Genomic DNA, 17,167 nt, shown 5'->3' on the forward strand with positions numbered 1-17,167 from the left:
GTCATCAAAGTTTATCAGAATATGGAAGTGGATATTTTCGACAAAGAGAAGATCTAATTCAATTCCAATCGATCAATGATGGACAGAATCAGCTACACCCAGAGAAGGAACACTGGGAAATGAGTGTGAACCATTTGCATTTTTATTTTTCTTCCCAGGTGATTTTTACCTTCTGAATCCAATTCTTCTTGTACAACAAGAGAACTATATGTTTCTGCACATATATATTATATCTAGGATATACTACAACATATTTAACATGTATAAGACTGCCTACCATCTAGGGGAGGGGGTAGAGGGAAGGAAGGGAAAAGTCGGAACAGAAGTGAGTGCAAGGAATAATGTTGTAAAAATTACCTGTGCGTATGTTCTGTCAACAAAAGGTTATAACAACAAATCTATCAGAATATCAAAGAGAAGATGAATAACAGTGTCAAAGACTGAAGAGAGGTAATTAGATTACGCAATGAAGAGATGATTGGTACCTTTGGATAAAGCAGTTTCACTGAATGATGAGGCCAAAAAAAAAAAAAAAAAAAAGTTTTAAAAGAGTGGGAATAAAGAAAGTGATATATTAATTGTAGATGGACTTCTCAAGATATTTGGCCACAAAAGGGTAGTCTAGTTTAAGACCACGGCAGAGATAAATGAAAAGACATAGGCATATTTGTTGGCAGCTGAGAAACAGCCAGGAGAAGAGAAAGAAGATTTTTGAGTTGAAATTATAAAGGAGATAATATGTTGGAGAGGATGGGATGGGGTATGTAGATATAGAGGGGTTTACTTTGGCAAGGAGAAAAGGCACTCTTCACTTGACACCAAAGTGATGGAAGAAGTAAAGCCACATCTAAGTAGTGTGACATAAGAAAGGGAGGAGTTCTCCATTAATGGCTTCAGTTTTTACAGTAAAATAAAAAACAAGATTCTTAGCTAAAATGAAGGGTAGTCATGTAAAGTCTGAGAAGTAATAAAAAAGTTTGGAAAAGCCACCATAATTGATATAGTAGATTAAGGAAATGTAAAAGGATTGCTTTGCTATAATGAGGGTCTAGTTGAGATCATCTAACATAGATTTGTAATAGATACAGTCAGCAAAAGTTTGGTGAATTTCTTCAGCTTCATTTAGAAATGCATGCATAGGAGTAAATAAAATAGATGATGAAAGAAATCCAAGATTGGGATTTAAAACAGGGAAAGATCAGCAGTATGAAGGGGGCAAATGACTTGAGAGAAAATGATAGTGCAAAGTTGAACTGGTTTAATAAGGGGTACAAAAGGAAGAGAGCCCTTGAAGGAATGATGGCCTACAAGAAAATGAAAGGATTGAAAATTAAAGGACAAGATAAGCCATTTGGGGTTAAATAGCATAGGGAAAAGTGAATGGCATTAGATTATGATAGGGAATTTTAATTCATGAACACAAAAGTAGTGCTTTTGTGGGTAATGATCATCTCTGTATCTTGAGTGGGGTGAAGGAGTTGAGATGGAGGAGTAAGTAAGTCATAGGAAATAAGTTCAGGGACTTGGAGATAAGGGCATTAGCAAGAGTCTCAATATATATGCTTAAGTGTCTAGCAGACTAGTCTATCCTCAAGGTATGTGTAGTATATATATTTACACATATACATATAGATACACATATATACATGCATGTATACATACCTTTTCACTTGCTGGAATCACAACTATCCATTTTTCTGAATTATCTCAAATGTTATCTCTTCCAGGAATCGTTCCCTGATCCCCTTCTCCATCCTCTCCCAACAAATACAATAATGCCTTCATTAAAAGGCAACATATTCCAAGGGAAAACCCAATGGGTTCAGAGTCTGAGAACCAACTCTTGGATAGTGCTTTATATGCATGTGCAGTTTACCATCTCTCTGTGCCTCTCTCCAACTGTCAAATGAGGAGGTTGGACTAGCTGTCTTCTAAAGTCCGTCCCAGTTCTAATTCTATGATCATATGATCCCAATAATTTGTATTACCCCTAATGGTACCTAATCTCCCCAAAGGACATTCACCTCCTTGAGATCAACACTACTATGTCTTACATAAATTTTATAAATCCCTCAGAAGGCAGCAGAACATTGAATCAGTATTTTAAAATGTTTGTGTTTTTGTTGCATATAATTGCAACAACTCATACACAAGTTGAAAAAGTTGGAAATGGGAACTCAAAAAAAAAGAGAATGATAACAAGCCATGAAGAAAAAACTAAATGACTATGTAAGCTAAAAAGAAAGGGTAAGAAAGAAAGAAGAGTCAAAAGTAATTCCAAAGTTTTGAGTCTTGATGATCAAGAGAACAGTATTAGTATCACAGAAAAAAACTGGTTATTACATATTAAAATTAACCAATATCTCTCAACTATTTTAAGCTTTTTCATATTAAGTTTTTTTCCTTTCTACTTTTAACTCCTCCCTAATTAGTTAGAATAGTTTTTAAAATCAAAGGCCATGACTTCAAAGCATTTTCTTATAGATGTCTAGTAAGCACTCTTGAAATATCTGTATAACATCATCCCATCTCCTAAGCAGAGGCAGAAGTCTTAAAAGGGACATGACAAATGTAAACAAAATTAAACAGTTCAACTAGATAATAAAATATATGTGTGTGTGTGTGTGTGTGTGTGTGTGTGTGTGTGTATTGAGAAAATTGAAGGAAGTTACATTTCTAGAATTTTAAAATATTGGGTTTGCAGTAAAGAGATTGGGTTTCAATCCTGTTTCAGATACCTAAGAATTGTTTGATCCCAAGAAATCATCTTTCAAAGTCTCTCGTTTGCTCATCTGTAAAATGAAAATACTATTAACTATACTTCTTCCATTACAGGGAAGAAAGTGTGATAATTGTGAAGAAAGCATATTTTTAAAAATTCAGGTGCTATAGTATGAGACTCCCAGTGAGATAAATCTATATAGCAAAGCAGATCAAGTCCCTGAGTCTGAGTTATTAAACTCTTTTGTGTCACACACTCATTTGGTAGATTAGTATATCAAATAGACTGACCTCTTCTCAAAATAAGTTATAAAGTGTAAAATACATAGGATTACAAAAAACAAAACAACAACAACAAAAAAAAAACAACTATCTTGAAATAGTTCTCTTTCCCCTCTCTTCCTCCTCTTGATAGAGAGATAAGATAAAGACAGACAGTCTATCTTGATTCTGAGGTTAGCCCCTCTATCCACTATACTACTTGACTCTTTTTTAAATAAGTTACTGTTTTATTACTTATATGCTGAGAAATTGTAACATAATTCCGAATTAAAAGTCTCTTTCTGTAACTTAGATGAAATAAGTATAAAACAAAATTTACCTCACTGACATTTTAAAACCTTTAGATGAAATGTGAAAATAAAACACAGCAATTCACAGTTGACAGACCATTTACTTCTCTAATTCTACAAGACAAATGGTGCAAATATTATCTTTATTTAACTACAATGAAACTGAGCTCTGTGATATTAAATGATTTAACTGTCCACAGCTACTGACAAAACCAAGAATTCTACCAAAACCTTTTTCACTGTAGATCTAGAGTGCTTTTCACTTTAACAAGCAATCAAAATGCAAATAAGTAATAAAATGCAAAGTACAAACAATTTAAAATATTTGTCTCAATTCTGGAATGCACTAGTGTTGTACACATTCCTTTCAACTTTTGAGAACATTTTCTCTCTGCCCTGTTAGTGCTAACAAATCTGCTACTGAATCAAATCCGGTTTAACATTATTCAAAACTAATCTAGTATTCAAGAGAAAAACATAATACCCTTTAAAAATGGTGCAATTGGGGGGGGGGGAGCTAGTTGGTGTAGTGCATAGAGTACCAGCTTTGAAGTCAGGAGCACCTAAGTTCAAATCTGGCTTCAGACACTTAACACTTCCTAGCTGTATGACCCTGGGCAAGTCACTTAAAACCAATTGCCTCAGCAAAGCAAACAAACAAACAAACAAAAAAGGTATGCTGAAAATATCAACTAATTCAAGGCTTAAAATGTTTTCACACATCAGGGAAAGATGATAAAATAGAAATGAAAGAACTTATCAACAGAAACTACCTTATTCCAATTGTCAAAACCAATAACATTTTCCAATCCATAAAATTCTTGAACAGGGCCCTGAGGAGCATAGTGTCCTGGAAGTAATTAGATGACACCAGGTACAGAGTGCTGAGCCTAGAATCAGGAAAGCCTAAGCTCAAATTGGCCTTCAGACTCTTAGCAAATCAAGTTCTATCTAACTCAATTTCCTCAATTGTAAAATGGAATAAATGAGATATTTCTAAAATGGTTAGTTCAGTATGACAGAGTAGGCACTTAATAAATGCTTAGCTCAAGCATCCATCCATCTATCCCAGGCCTATCCTAAGTATCATCTTCAATTTTAATTCACTTCCCTATTCTCTATAGTGGCTCTTCCAAATCTTTTCATTCCTTTTTAAACCTCTGGTGTTTCTCCTCCCTTCTTCCCCCACTCTTTGCTTGTCTCCTATTTTGCAGAAAAAAAAATTAAGGCCATTCATCATGAATTCCTTCTTCTTTCCCCTTTCTCATCTCATATCATTTATATGCTTTTTATCACTACCTCTTTCTTTACCCTGTATTACATGAAAAGCTAGTTTGTACTTCCTCATCCCTCCTAATACCTAGAGAATAACTATGTCCCCACTGTTTCCTTCAGGTAAAACATCATCAATTTTTTTTTCAACCAATTGCTCATATGGTATGATCTCAAGGCAACAACACTTCAATTCCCAAGCAAAGAAAAATGATTTCATTTTGGAAGCAGCCCTTTGTAGTAGGAAAAGCAATGAATTGGGAATCAAAACATCAAAGCCCAAACTTGGATTCTGCTATTGACTGTATTCTCTTGGAAAAATTATTAAGTCTCACTGGGCCATAATTTTCCAAATTATATAAAGAAATAATTATATTAGAGGATTTGGATAACAGTGTGGTATAGTGGAGACATATGCTAGACTTGGAGTAAAGAATACCTGGGTTCTAAATACTAGCTGAGTGACAACCACCAAATCACTTTCTCTGGCACATAAATTTTTCATCTATGAAGTACAAATAATAGTACCTATTTAATAGATTAATGCAAGACTCAAATAATAATGTTTGTAAAGTGAGTGGCAGACTTTAAAGTATTACGTAAATGTCAGTTATCATAACTGTAATTGGGGGGAGGGGGCTCTAATCCTATGAATCAATGATTCAAGAGACCTGAAGCAAATTTTCTCTGATTCTATTTCCTTCCCCAAATTTTATTAATCACAAAAGATATATAATTTTGATTTGCATATTATAGTTCAATCAATAAATTAGTCAATAAACATTTATTATGCACTTATGATTTGTCAGACACTATGCTAAGTACTGGGATACAAAAAGGAGAAAAAGATAATCCCTGTTCTCAAGGAGCTTACAATGTAATGGAGAACACAAGATGCAAATATATACACACACACACACACACACACACACACACACACACACACACACACAAAACAACATACAGGATAAATAAGAAATATTTAATAGAGAAGACATTAGAATTAATAAGGGTTGGGAAGACTTCCAATAAAAGATGATTTTAGTTGGGACTTATTAAAGAAAACCAGAGAAATCAGTGATGAGAGTAGAGGAGGGAAAGCATTCAGGCATGGGGGACATTCAGAAAAAATGTCCAGAACCCAGAGATAGAGTCTTTTGTTCATTGAACAACCAAAAGACCAGTGTTACATATCAGGGAATAAAATGTAATGAAACTGAAAAGGTAGGAGGGGGCTAGGTTATGATAAACTTTGACTGTCAAATAGAGCATTTTATGTTTGATCAAGGAGCCACTGGAATTTACTGAATAGAATGACATGGCTGAACTTGAACTTTAAGAAAACATCATTAGTAACTGAATGAAGGATGGATTGGAGTGGGAAAAGACTTTGAGGTAGGTAAACCCAAAAGTAAGCCATTTCAATAATCCAAGAGTAAGGTAAGTAGGACCAGCATTAGAATGATGGCAGTGGCAAAGAAGAGAAGGGAGTGTATTCAAGAGTTATTGCAAAGGTGAAATCAATAGCCCTTGTCAATAGACTGGATATTGCAGGAAGCAAGGGATATTTCAGGGGAAGAGAGAAAGAATGAAGAGTCCAAGATGACTCCTCGGTTGTGCATGTGAGGGATTAGGAATAAGGCAGATGGTATAGTCCTTTACATTCCAGCTTCTTAAATTGTGATTTGTGAGTCCCATATGGGTTTTCATAACTGAATTTAAGGGTCATGAAATTATGATTTATTTTCAGTAAATGTTTGATTTGTGTACCTATTTTACATACTTACATGCCTGGGATCATGTAAAAAAAATTTGAGCAAAAAGAAGTCTTGGAAAAAAAAAAAAAACTAAGAAGCCCTGCTCTATAAGAGAAAGTACAAGAGGCAAAGGAGAGGAGTGTTAGAGAATGAGTTATGTTTTAGATATACTGAGTCTAAGGTGTACAAGATATCCAGTTCAAGATGTCAGAAAGGGACTTGGAGATGTGAGATTGGAGGTCAACAGAGGTTGAGGCAGGATAAGTAGATGGGAAGAATCATCAATAGAGATGGTAATTAAATGGGTGGAAGCTAATGAAATCACCAAGTTTAAGTAGTATAGAAGGAGAAGAGAAGAGGGCCCAAGAGGAAACCTACAGTTAGAGGGCATGATCTGGAGGAGGATCCAACAAAGGAGGCTGAGGAGTGGTCAGAGAAGAGGAGAACCAGAAGAAAGGGATGTCTTGAAAACCTAGAGAGAAAAGAGTATCAGGGAGGAAAGAGTGATCAATAGTATCCCAAAACTACTGTATCTGTGTCTTATCTCACTTTTCATTTTATCATTGTTTTCCCAGTTCCTTGCACAGAATAGACACTTAATAAATGCTTGCAAGATTGGGTTGTAAATTCCATATGGAAAGACAGTATCTTTTTAAAACTTTGTATCCTTCTCTCCAAGTCCTTAGTCCCCTAAACATTGTTTCATTTTCTTTACTTTGTAGAAAGTAGTAGTCTAAGACATAAATGACATGTCTTCCATCAGTAAGACTAGTAAGGTAAGGTAGACTAAAACTTTTTGAAGTAGGGAGGAAACTGAGGCTCAAATGAGTGAAATGATTCGGTCAATGTCAAACAACCAATAAGCATGATAACGGTGATATGAATACATGGATGGTTCTGACTCCAATCTGGTGTGATTTGAGGCCTCAAGGTACATCATTAGAAAAATTAATCACTCTTTTGTAAGTGATTATACAAATGTAAGTGATTAATATCAACTTCCAAATTCTATCACTGCTATCAATCTAAATAATTTTAGTTATCATTCTATCAAACCTAGAGCCACTGAAGATAATCCCAAATTCCAAAATGCTCCTAATGTAACAACCAATTGCTCCACAGTCCCCTTTCCCCCCAAAATATGGCTATTAGTTGCCAAAGACAATTGGAATTACAACTATTCAATCTCTAGTAACCTATATACAGTGGAGAGGGAAAGTGGGATAAAAGTATTTAGAAAGGACCTACTAGGGCCAATCACTAAGTACTTTTTACAAATATTATCTCATTTGATTCTCAGGACAATTCTGGCAAGACCTAGGTAGATGTCTAAGAGGTAAGTGTTGTTATTATCCCCATTTTATAGTTGAGGAAATAGAGGCAAACATGACTTCAGGGTCATGAGGTTAGTGTCTGAGACTAAATTTGAACTTAAGACTTCCTGACTCTAGGTCCAACTTGCTGTGCCAACAGAGGCCTCAAGTCACACCGGACTGGAGTCAGAACCATCCACGAATTCATATCACAGTTATCATGCTTATTGGCCGTTTGACATTGACCGAATCATTTCACTCATTTGAGCCTCAGTTCCCTCTTGTGCAAAATGGTAACATTACTCCTTATACTCCCTACTTCAAAAAGTTTTAGTCTACCTTACCTTACAACTCTCCTTGCACATTTACTTTTCTTCAAACACTTATGCTGGCCTATCTGCTGTTCCTCACATGATAATGCTCTCTCTTCCATCTATGCCTTTGCAATGCCTAAGCCCCAAAGTCTGCAAGGCACTCCCTGCTTAATTTCATCTCTTGAAATACCTGAAATCCTTTAAGATTCAACTTAATATCATTTTCTATATTCCTTTCCTGATTCCCCATAGATGCTAGTTTCTCATTAACTTCTAATATGCTAAGTCTCACTGGCAAGATTCATTGTACACAATCTAGGAATATAAACTGAGTAGTGATATATTGTATATATTTGTTAAACAATGTTTAGCACATTTGCTGGTAAGTCAGTTACTATTTACTAAGCTTTGCCTATGCTCCCGGCATTGTGGTTAAGTATGGAGGATACAAATGACATCAAAAAATAGTCTACTTTGAGAAAGTTCACAGCCTAATAGCACTCTAGATTCCTAGCAATCCCAATGCACTCTTTGTATTCACCAAGCCTTCGATAAAACTGAGTCCACCCAATGAATTCATTGGCCTCTGAAGGGCCTCCATCCTCACTCCACCAACTCCACCAAAGGTACCCGACACACTTCCATTCCACCCAACAAGTGTTAGAGCCCCTTTGCCTAGTACTTGCTGAACTCTTGAATCCCCCCTCAATCTTCTCGGTGTAGTCCCCATGCACCAGGACTTTGTGCCATGTTAACCCCCCTGGCCATTTACCCACAGCCCATTTACTCCAAAGCTGAACTCTATCAGAACACGCTTCCTTCGCCCTCCATCACCTGCCACTTTGCGAGACCTCCCCCTCCCAGTGCAACCCACCTAGCAGGAGGAAAAGAAGGGGAGGGGAAGGCGGAGGGGGAGGGGAAGAAAGGAGGAGGGATGCTTCTCCACCCACCAGACAAAATCGTTGCTTTTGTCTTCGTACGAGTTGATGAGCCCATTGCAGAGAGGGGTGAGCAGAGGCCGCTTCCTGCTGCCGCTGCCCGAGCTGCCCCCGCCGCCGTTGATGGCACTCCCGGGCCTGGTCGAGCCCCCGAGCCGGGAGAGGCCCGCAGCCAGAGCCCCGCCGCCTCCGCCGCCTCCGCCTCCCGAGCCCGACACGGCGGCGGCCACCATTAGAGGCCGCACAGTGGCCCCGAGGCCCCCCGAGCCGGCGGACCCCACTGGAGCCCGCCGCGGCCACCACCGCCGTTAGGGTCGGGGGCGACGACGACGATGAAGACGAGGAGGCGGAAGTGACCGAGGAGGCCGCGGAGGAGCCGGGCCCTGTCCCGGCAGCGCCGGGACCAGCCTGGCGGCTGCCGGACATCGTAACTCCCCCCTCCCCAGGCTGGGCACTCGGAGAAGAGGGCGAGGGAGCGGGGACCGGGACCCGCCGCCGCCGCCTCCCTGCAGCCTCAGTGCATCCTGAGGACGCGCACAGCGCACGGGGCGGGGGCTGCCACCCGGGAGGGAACAATAAAGTTGTTTTTTAAAAAAACCCTACACACAAACGGCGGCCGGCGGGAGGAAGCCGGGGAACTAAAACACCGGGAGGGGGAGGGAAAAAATGCGCTCTCGAGGCCGCAGCGACCACCCCGAGTCCTGCGGCAGCCAACCCCAAGCGAGCCTGAGGCCGAGCGTGCGCGCGCACTCGAGACGGAGGCCGAGAGAGAATGGGGAGGGCGGAGGAAGCCCGAGAGGCACAACTTTATTGGCAGTCGCCGCAGCGTTCAAATACACAACACACACCCTTGGCGACGGCGACCACTGCCTAGCTACGGAAAAATTCCTTGTTGAAGCTTTATTGATTTAAGACATATTGCTGAAACTCGAAGTGGGGCGGGGTAAAAAAGCAAGGGGCGTGGGGCGGAGAAGCGCCCGGAGAAGAGAGTGGTCCAGAATAGAGGAGCCGAGTCCTCTATGGACTGCGCAAGCGTACAATGGACCGTGCGTTTCCTCATTCCTAAGACTGAGGAGACCTACCGGGAGGTGGGAGGTAAGGGGTGGTTTCCGGCACCACGCAAGCGCAGGATTCCCAAGCATTCCTGAAGGAGGAGGGGCGGGCGGAGGAGGGATTCTGGAACGCGAGTCGAACGGAAAAGTTAACACGTGAAAGCTGGCTACTATTCCACCGGCGAAAGCGTGCCTCCTTGCAGAGACAATGATATCTTGGGAGGTGGAGAAGATGCTATTCAGTTCCACTAACTTTTGTGGAGGAGCTGATAACTGGGATACTTGAATTCTAATCCTACCCCTTCCGTGGCTTTTGTCCTCAGCACCTGAAATGGTTTCCATTCTGTGCTTCCCTAGCTTCCTCAAGTCCTAGGCGACTAAATTTGTCCTTTAATCCTAGGCCCTTCTTCTTGTTGGTTATCTCCATATTAACCTATATGTGGCTTGTTTGTGTGTACTTGTCTTCCCCGTTATCGGATGAACTTCTGGAGCTCGTCTGTTGCCTTTGTTTGTCTCCAGCACAGTATAGGTGTTTAATAAATGCTTATTAACCCAGTAATAAATAATATACAATACTACATATATATATATATACAATATTGTATAATATAATACAATTTCCTTTGATCCTCTAGAGATTTCAAATTTTAATCAATTATGATAAAAGTTTGTAGAAAATCTTTCTAGACTCTTGCAAATTTCAGAAGAGACACGGGCTCCTTATGCCCCACATAGGAAGGCCCAGCAACCCAGCAACCTGGACTTCATTTATGGAAGTATAAAGGTGATACCCAATATCTCCCTACACATCTTTAGTACCTATCACCTACTTATTGAACCAAACCCAAGGATTAAAGGTTAACTTCCACATTAAGGAGCAACTGAATACCAGCTATATTCTGTCAAAATCTTTAAATTACCTAAATATCACCTTTAAATATTTTATGTTTTAAAACACAATAACAGTAAAGTATCTGCTTTCCATAATCAACAAATTTACTTACCCCACTGATGGAACCATACCTATCCCAAAAAAGTGAAACCTTTGGCAACTTCATCATTCTTAACATGGAGTGAATATATAGATATCAGAAGGTTCAGGCATTTGGTTTTCTTAATGTTTTGATATTTTTTAAAGTATAATTACCTTCCTTTGTAATATTATGCATTTAAAAAACATTCTGAGAAGTGGTCTTTAGATTTCACCAGACTGCCAAAGCAGGTCTGTCAAATACAAAAAAAAAAAAAAAAAAAAAAAAGGTTAACTGCCCTCAGCCTATAAAGGGCAATTCAATCTTTTGACACCAATGTCATAAATGGATTTTATTGTATAAATCTTTAAGTTTTAAAATGATCCTTTAATATTATTAAAAACCAAAATTTCTTGAACAAAAATTATTTTCTAGAAAACACAGTGCACATTTTATATGTCAAATATAAATTAATGCTACTTAAGATGAATGTAAAACCAACTCTAAGTGTCCTCAGCTAATATTTAATTGAAAATTTGTTATAGATCTAAAGGAGCATGCTGGATATTGGGAATTAAAAGCTTAAACACAATGCTTTCCTTCAAGGAACTTACAATATAAATATAGGTAAGGATACATGAGGAAAAAGAAGAATCCACCAGATGAGCAGTACAAACAAGTAGCTGAAGTAATCAGCTAGCATTTAGTATAGCATGCACTATATTCATGAAATATTGTATATGCTTTCAGATATAGTCCAGTCAATTCAGCTAGTATTTATTAAATGCCTTCTATGTGACAGACATTGTATTATGCAGTATTATGCATTTTATGACAGTCCCTGCTCTCAAGCCTAATAGGGAGAGAATACCAACAACTATGTGAAAACAAGAGATAGACAGGATATATTAGAGACTATTGAAGTTTGAAAGTCTTAAGCCTTACATGAGATTGACAAAGACTTCCTGCAGAAGATGGGACATCAAATGAGATTTAAAGGAAGCCAAGAAGAAATGAGGCGGAGCATTTTAGACATGGAGGACAGAGACAAAACAGTGAAAGTAGAGAAATGAAATGTCTTATTCAAGGAACAGCAGGAAAGCCAGTGCCAGAGGATCCCACTGTTTGTGGAGGCATAAAAGATAGCCACATGTGAGGCAGTATCCTCTTCTGAGAAGTAGTGAGATTTGACTTGGACTCTGACAAAACATGAAACTTAGACAAAAGAGGAATAGGAGGAAAAGAAAAGGAAAAAAAAAATCCAGCTGAGGGAAACAGCAAAAACAAATGTACAAATTTGAGATTGTAGATGATATTTCAAAGAGCAATAGTAAAACAATTTTGATGAAGATGAAAGATTCGTCTTAAAGCTGAAGAGATAGAAAAAGGGCCATAATGTGAAAGATCTTGAATGACAGACTTAGCAGTTTTGTTTTATCTTCCAACCATGATAGTAGTTGAAGTTGGAAGGTGATGGTTTAAAAAAAAAAAAAAAAAAAAAAAAAAAAGCAAAATAAAACTGTGTTAAAAAAAAAAAAAAAGATTCTCCCAACTATAGTTGGGAGAAAAGATGAAGAGAATTGAAGACACTAAGATCTAGTAGGAGACAATTACCATAATAGTCCAGGTCTTGAATGACAAAGCGCTGGAATAAGGTCTTGACAATGAATATTCAGTTAAAGGGAGACTGATTAAATAGCCTTTGAAGAGGAAAAAAAAAAAAAAAACTGGGAAAACAGTGACTAATTATATAATGGAGGAGAAGCAAGGAAAATAAGAATGACTCCCAAGGTTCCCAATTCATGTAGCTGTAAGAATGATGGGACCTTTCACAAAAATGAAATTCCCAAGAAGAGAACTGGCTAGTGGGAAAATGATTTTAATTTTAACCATTGAGTGAGGTTAAAAGTGATAGGAATAGGCATACATATCATGCTGCCCAACAGAGAAAAAGGATGAAATTCAAAGCAAAAACAAAACAAAACAAAATAAGAAGTAGTGGTAGAGATGAAGTTTGGGGAGTCAAGAAAGGATCATAAGGTAATAGGATTTAAGAAAGGGAAGACCTTAAAAATGATTTCTAAGTCTCTCCTTTTGAAGTCATAATTAATGGGACATAATTTGACATTAAATTAGACATATTCATTGGCCTGTAATTTGAAATTTGGGAGTATAGTTATTGTGAAGGAAAACAATAGCTCACCTAAGCATACCTTTAAAAACATTTGTCAATGTTTTTTATCAGTTCTATCTACACTCATTCATAGTTAGGATATCAAAGAGAGATGGGTGAATGGGATACAAGGCACTTTCCCTTTTTGGCTAGAAAAATATGCAAAAATTTTAGTGTGTAATGAACTACATAATTCTTATTTCCCTTGGCATAAGTTTTTCAATATGAAACCAGATTTTGAAATATGAAAAAGCAGAAGGGAAAACCTCAGAGTCACTAAACAGGAAAGTGTTAAAAAAAAAAAAAAAAAAAAGGAAGTCAGAAGCACAACAATAAAGGAAGAAAAAAGAGTGGAAGATGGAAAAAAAAGAGGACTAGAATTGATAAGGACAAATACAAGAAAATATAGGAAAATGTTCCAAAAAATTTGTCCACAATAATGAATCTTGTTGTTTTTCCCTTTTTTTCTGCCACATATATACAAATCAAAAGTTTTACAATAGTCCTCATCTGTTCAGTGCTTTAAGATTATCAGAGTGCTAAGGATGAATGAATGCATTCTATCCCAAAGCCTGTTGGGGTGGAACTCTGTCTTTATTAGTGGAAATGAATGCCAATCCTATATAAGGGGGAAGATAGTTAAAGTTTCATCTTAGGTGCTCTGGCTGCTAGCTTTGAGAAGAAAAATGGAAAAGATTAGCCCCATTAAAGTTTGTTGAAAGAAAAGACTCTGGAAAGACTTGTAAGGAGACTGCAAGTCTTGGATATTTGGGGGATGGAAAACTCCCTGGATGCATTCTCTCTTCCTCCTTTCTTCTTTCCCTCTCTTTCTCTTTCCCTCTTCCCCCCCTTCTCTTTTGCCAGCTATATGTAACTTAGGATTATTAAAGGTTCTTCTAAAGTGATTCAGCAATCCCTTTATTGGATATTGAACAATAAGAGCCAATGACTCAGTGGATCTTTAAAAAAAAAAAAAAGTGATTGCTCCTGTTTCTCTCTTCTATTAACCCTCCAAATGGTGTCACATAATTCTGAACAGAGATATAGGAGGCAGCTCCATGGAATAGTGGAAAAAATGCTAACTCTACTTTACTAGTCTATAAAACTTTGCATACCCTTTGATTCAGCAATGCCACTACTAGGTCTGTATCCCAAAGAGATCATAAAAAAGGAAAAAGGACCCACATATACAAAAATATTTTAGCAGTTCTTTTTGTGGTGGCAAATAATTGGATAACTTTGGCTGGCAAGTAGAAATAGACTTTGAAGGAACAGTGCTGAGCAAAAGAGAAATATAACAAAGCATTTTCTTTTTATGCAAATTGCTTTATATTCTGATGAGGTTTAAATATTAATTTCCTAAGAGAATAATTTCAGTGAAATTAGTGAATCTTGTTTAAGTTTTTCTACCAATGTGCAATTTTTTTAATTCGGGGTTTTGCATTTTTCTTATTTGTAGAAAACATGCTTGTCCTATACCAGTATTTTGCATTGACTTCCTTTCTACTGATCTCTTTGGAAAAGCCCTAAGCATAACCTAAATTTAAGTTTTAAGTAAGTCTCCCCCAGGGCATTGAATTGGGAGTATAACTAACTGAAGAGCCTGAGAAAAGGAGCTTTACTTCTCTCTGTAGAGGCCAGACTCCCTCAGGACTGAACCTAGGCCAGATTGCACATGTGGGTCCTGAGCATATTGAATGCCTAGGTGAAGAGGATGGAATGACTCAGCCCCTGGGGCTCAGCAATGATTTTAATTGCTACAGGAAGAAATAAACATCTGTCCCATACTGAATATAGATTAGATATTGAATATTTTTCTACTTCCTTTTTTGGAGAGACCCTAGAAATGAGCCAAACTTGAGTTTTAAATAATTGATACCAGGGAACCAGAATTGAGAATTAATGAACCCAAAAAGATAAGGTAGCCTAACTCCTTTCATTGGTCCAGGATCCCTTAGGCTTGAACTCAATCTAATTGAGTGCTTGGGTTCAAAAGTGGAGAGGAAGAGAATCAAAGTACCTTAGATCCCTTGAGCTTAGCAGAGTGTTTTAATTGTTATAAAGAAAGAAAACAGTTCTTGTCCCCTAACGCTCACATTCTACTAGCAACTGAAATGGACTTGAAGTCAAAATGCCAGAATCCCCAGTACAAGTGGCTCTGTCATTTACTAGCTAAGAGGCCCTGAACAAATTCACTGATCTCCCTAAGCTGAAGTTGCTTCATCTATAAAAAGGAAAGAGTGCTTCTACTGAATATCTCAGAGTCACTATAGGAATCAAATGAAATCATATGTAAAGAAAGCCCCAGCTGTGTCAAGGACCCACATCTAGTAAGGGGGTGTTGCTGTGTGACCCAAAGGGAAGCAAAATAAATATTTCTAGCCTTTTCTTCCCCTAATTTTTCTCCATGGGAGACTAATTTCTGACAGGAAAAGAAGGAGGAAGTCAGGGCCAGAAGCCATAATTCTGCTTTCTTCAGAAAGAGTGGGTACAGGGATAAAACTTTATCTCTCTACTCTCTTATGTATTATTAGTCTAGGAGATATGATCAGTCTCAATCTAACTTCAGATTATTGGGGAGAAGTTGAACTTTCAGGCTCTATATGCAAGGTTTGACCTCTTTCCTACCAAATACCAGTTCCACAACAAATATCCAAAGTAAATAGCAAAAAAACTTGTTTATCAGGGAAGGTATACATAGGAGAATATATCAGACAGTATGGAGTGAAGGCACTCTCCCTTTGGGAGCAATATAACTCAGCTCAATTCAAAGAGAAAGTTCTGAATTTCACCCAAGGGGGAAACGCCCAGAAGTTGCCATATGTTTAAACATGTATGGATACCCTTTGTTTTTATATCACTTACAATCCCCAATACATCCTACTTCTCTGTCCCAGAGAGTTATTCTTTAGAACAAAGAATAAAAGATGAGTTGGGGGTTGGGAGGTGGGAAGAAGTCCAGTGGAACCAATTTCTTGAAGCTGAATACCATTCCCATAAGGTTATAGTATGTGGAACTGGAAGGATCCTTGGAGATCATCTAGTTCTATTGCTTCATTTCAAGAAAACTGAGCTTCAGAAAGACAGATGATTTCTCTAAGACCACTTGGCAATATGTAATATTTCTACTGGAGTACCTCTGTTACAAAAACTAGACTTCTCTGGTACATTTTGAGATAACTCATAATTTTTTAAATAGAGTGTTTTATAAAGGAGTAGTAGCAACAGCCCTCTGGAATCTGCTTATACAAAGATCTGTCCCTGCCCTCAAAGGAAATAAACCCATTTCTCTCAAATTTCTATCTGTCTACACACACACACACACACACACACACACACACACACACACACACACACACACACACATATACATATATACTTTTTTTTTCTTCAGATGAATCAATCTCTTCGTCAATAAGCATTGATGTATAAGGCATTATGCTAGATAAGAATGCCTGTCCTCAAAGTGCTTATCTCTACTATGTATCCTATAAGATACATATTTATACACAGCTAAACATAGGATATATACATATAACAAGTATGTTAAGGGCTATTTGTAAGAAACTCTCCTCACTGGCTTGGAGAGACTTAAATCAACTGTTGCTGAGTGAAATGAGCAGAACCAGAAGATCACTATACACTTCAACAACAATACTGTATGAGGATGTATTCTGATGGAAGTGGAAATCTTCAACATAAAGAAAAGCCAACTCACTTCCAGTTGATCAATGATGGACAGAAATAACTATACCCAGAGAAGGAACACTGGGAAGCGAATGTAAATTGTTAGCACTACTGTCTATCTACCCAGGTTACTTATACCTTCAGAAGCTAATAATTAATGTGCAACAAGAAAATGGTATTTACACACATATATTGTATCTAGGTTATATTGTAACACATGTAAAATGTATGGGATTACCTGCCATCCGGGGGGGGAGGGAGTGGAGGGAGGGAGGGGATAATTTGGAAAAATGAATAAAAAAATTAAAAAAAAAAAGAAACTCTCCTCACTGATAGAAATCAAATATTCAATGCTCTATGACAGGAACTTGGGGGAGAGGAGAGATCCCAGTCTTCT

At 37.9% G+C, this 17,167-nt stretch overlaps 1 protein-coding gene across 1 annotated transcript in view; it reads right to left on the reverse strand.

Annotated features, from left to right (window-relative positions):
• The window catches only part of COP1 (COP1 E3 ubiquitin ligase), a 253,868-nt gene extending 244,397 nt beyond the window's left edge, over window positions 1-9,471 (reverse strand). The window contains 2 exon segments of the mRNA XM_074308440.1: window positions 8,900-9,160; window positions 9,162-9,471. Coding sequence (XP_074164541.1) covers window positions 8,900-9,160; window positions 9,162-9,313 — 413 coding nt within the window. The 5' untranslated portion in view covers window positions 9,314-9,471.
• Window positions 9,472-17,167: the final 7,696 nt, after the last annotated feature.

This window comes from Sminthopsis crassicaudata, chromosome 4, assembly GCF_048593235.1.
Source record: "Sminthopsis crassicaudata isolate SCR6 chromosome 4, ASM4859323v1, whole genome shotgun sequence".
Lineage (NCBI taxonomy): Eukaryota > Metazoa > Chordata > Mammalia > Dasyuromorphia > Dasyuridae > Sminthopsis > Sminthopsis crassicaudata.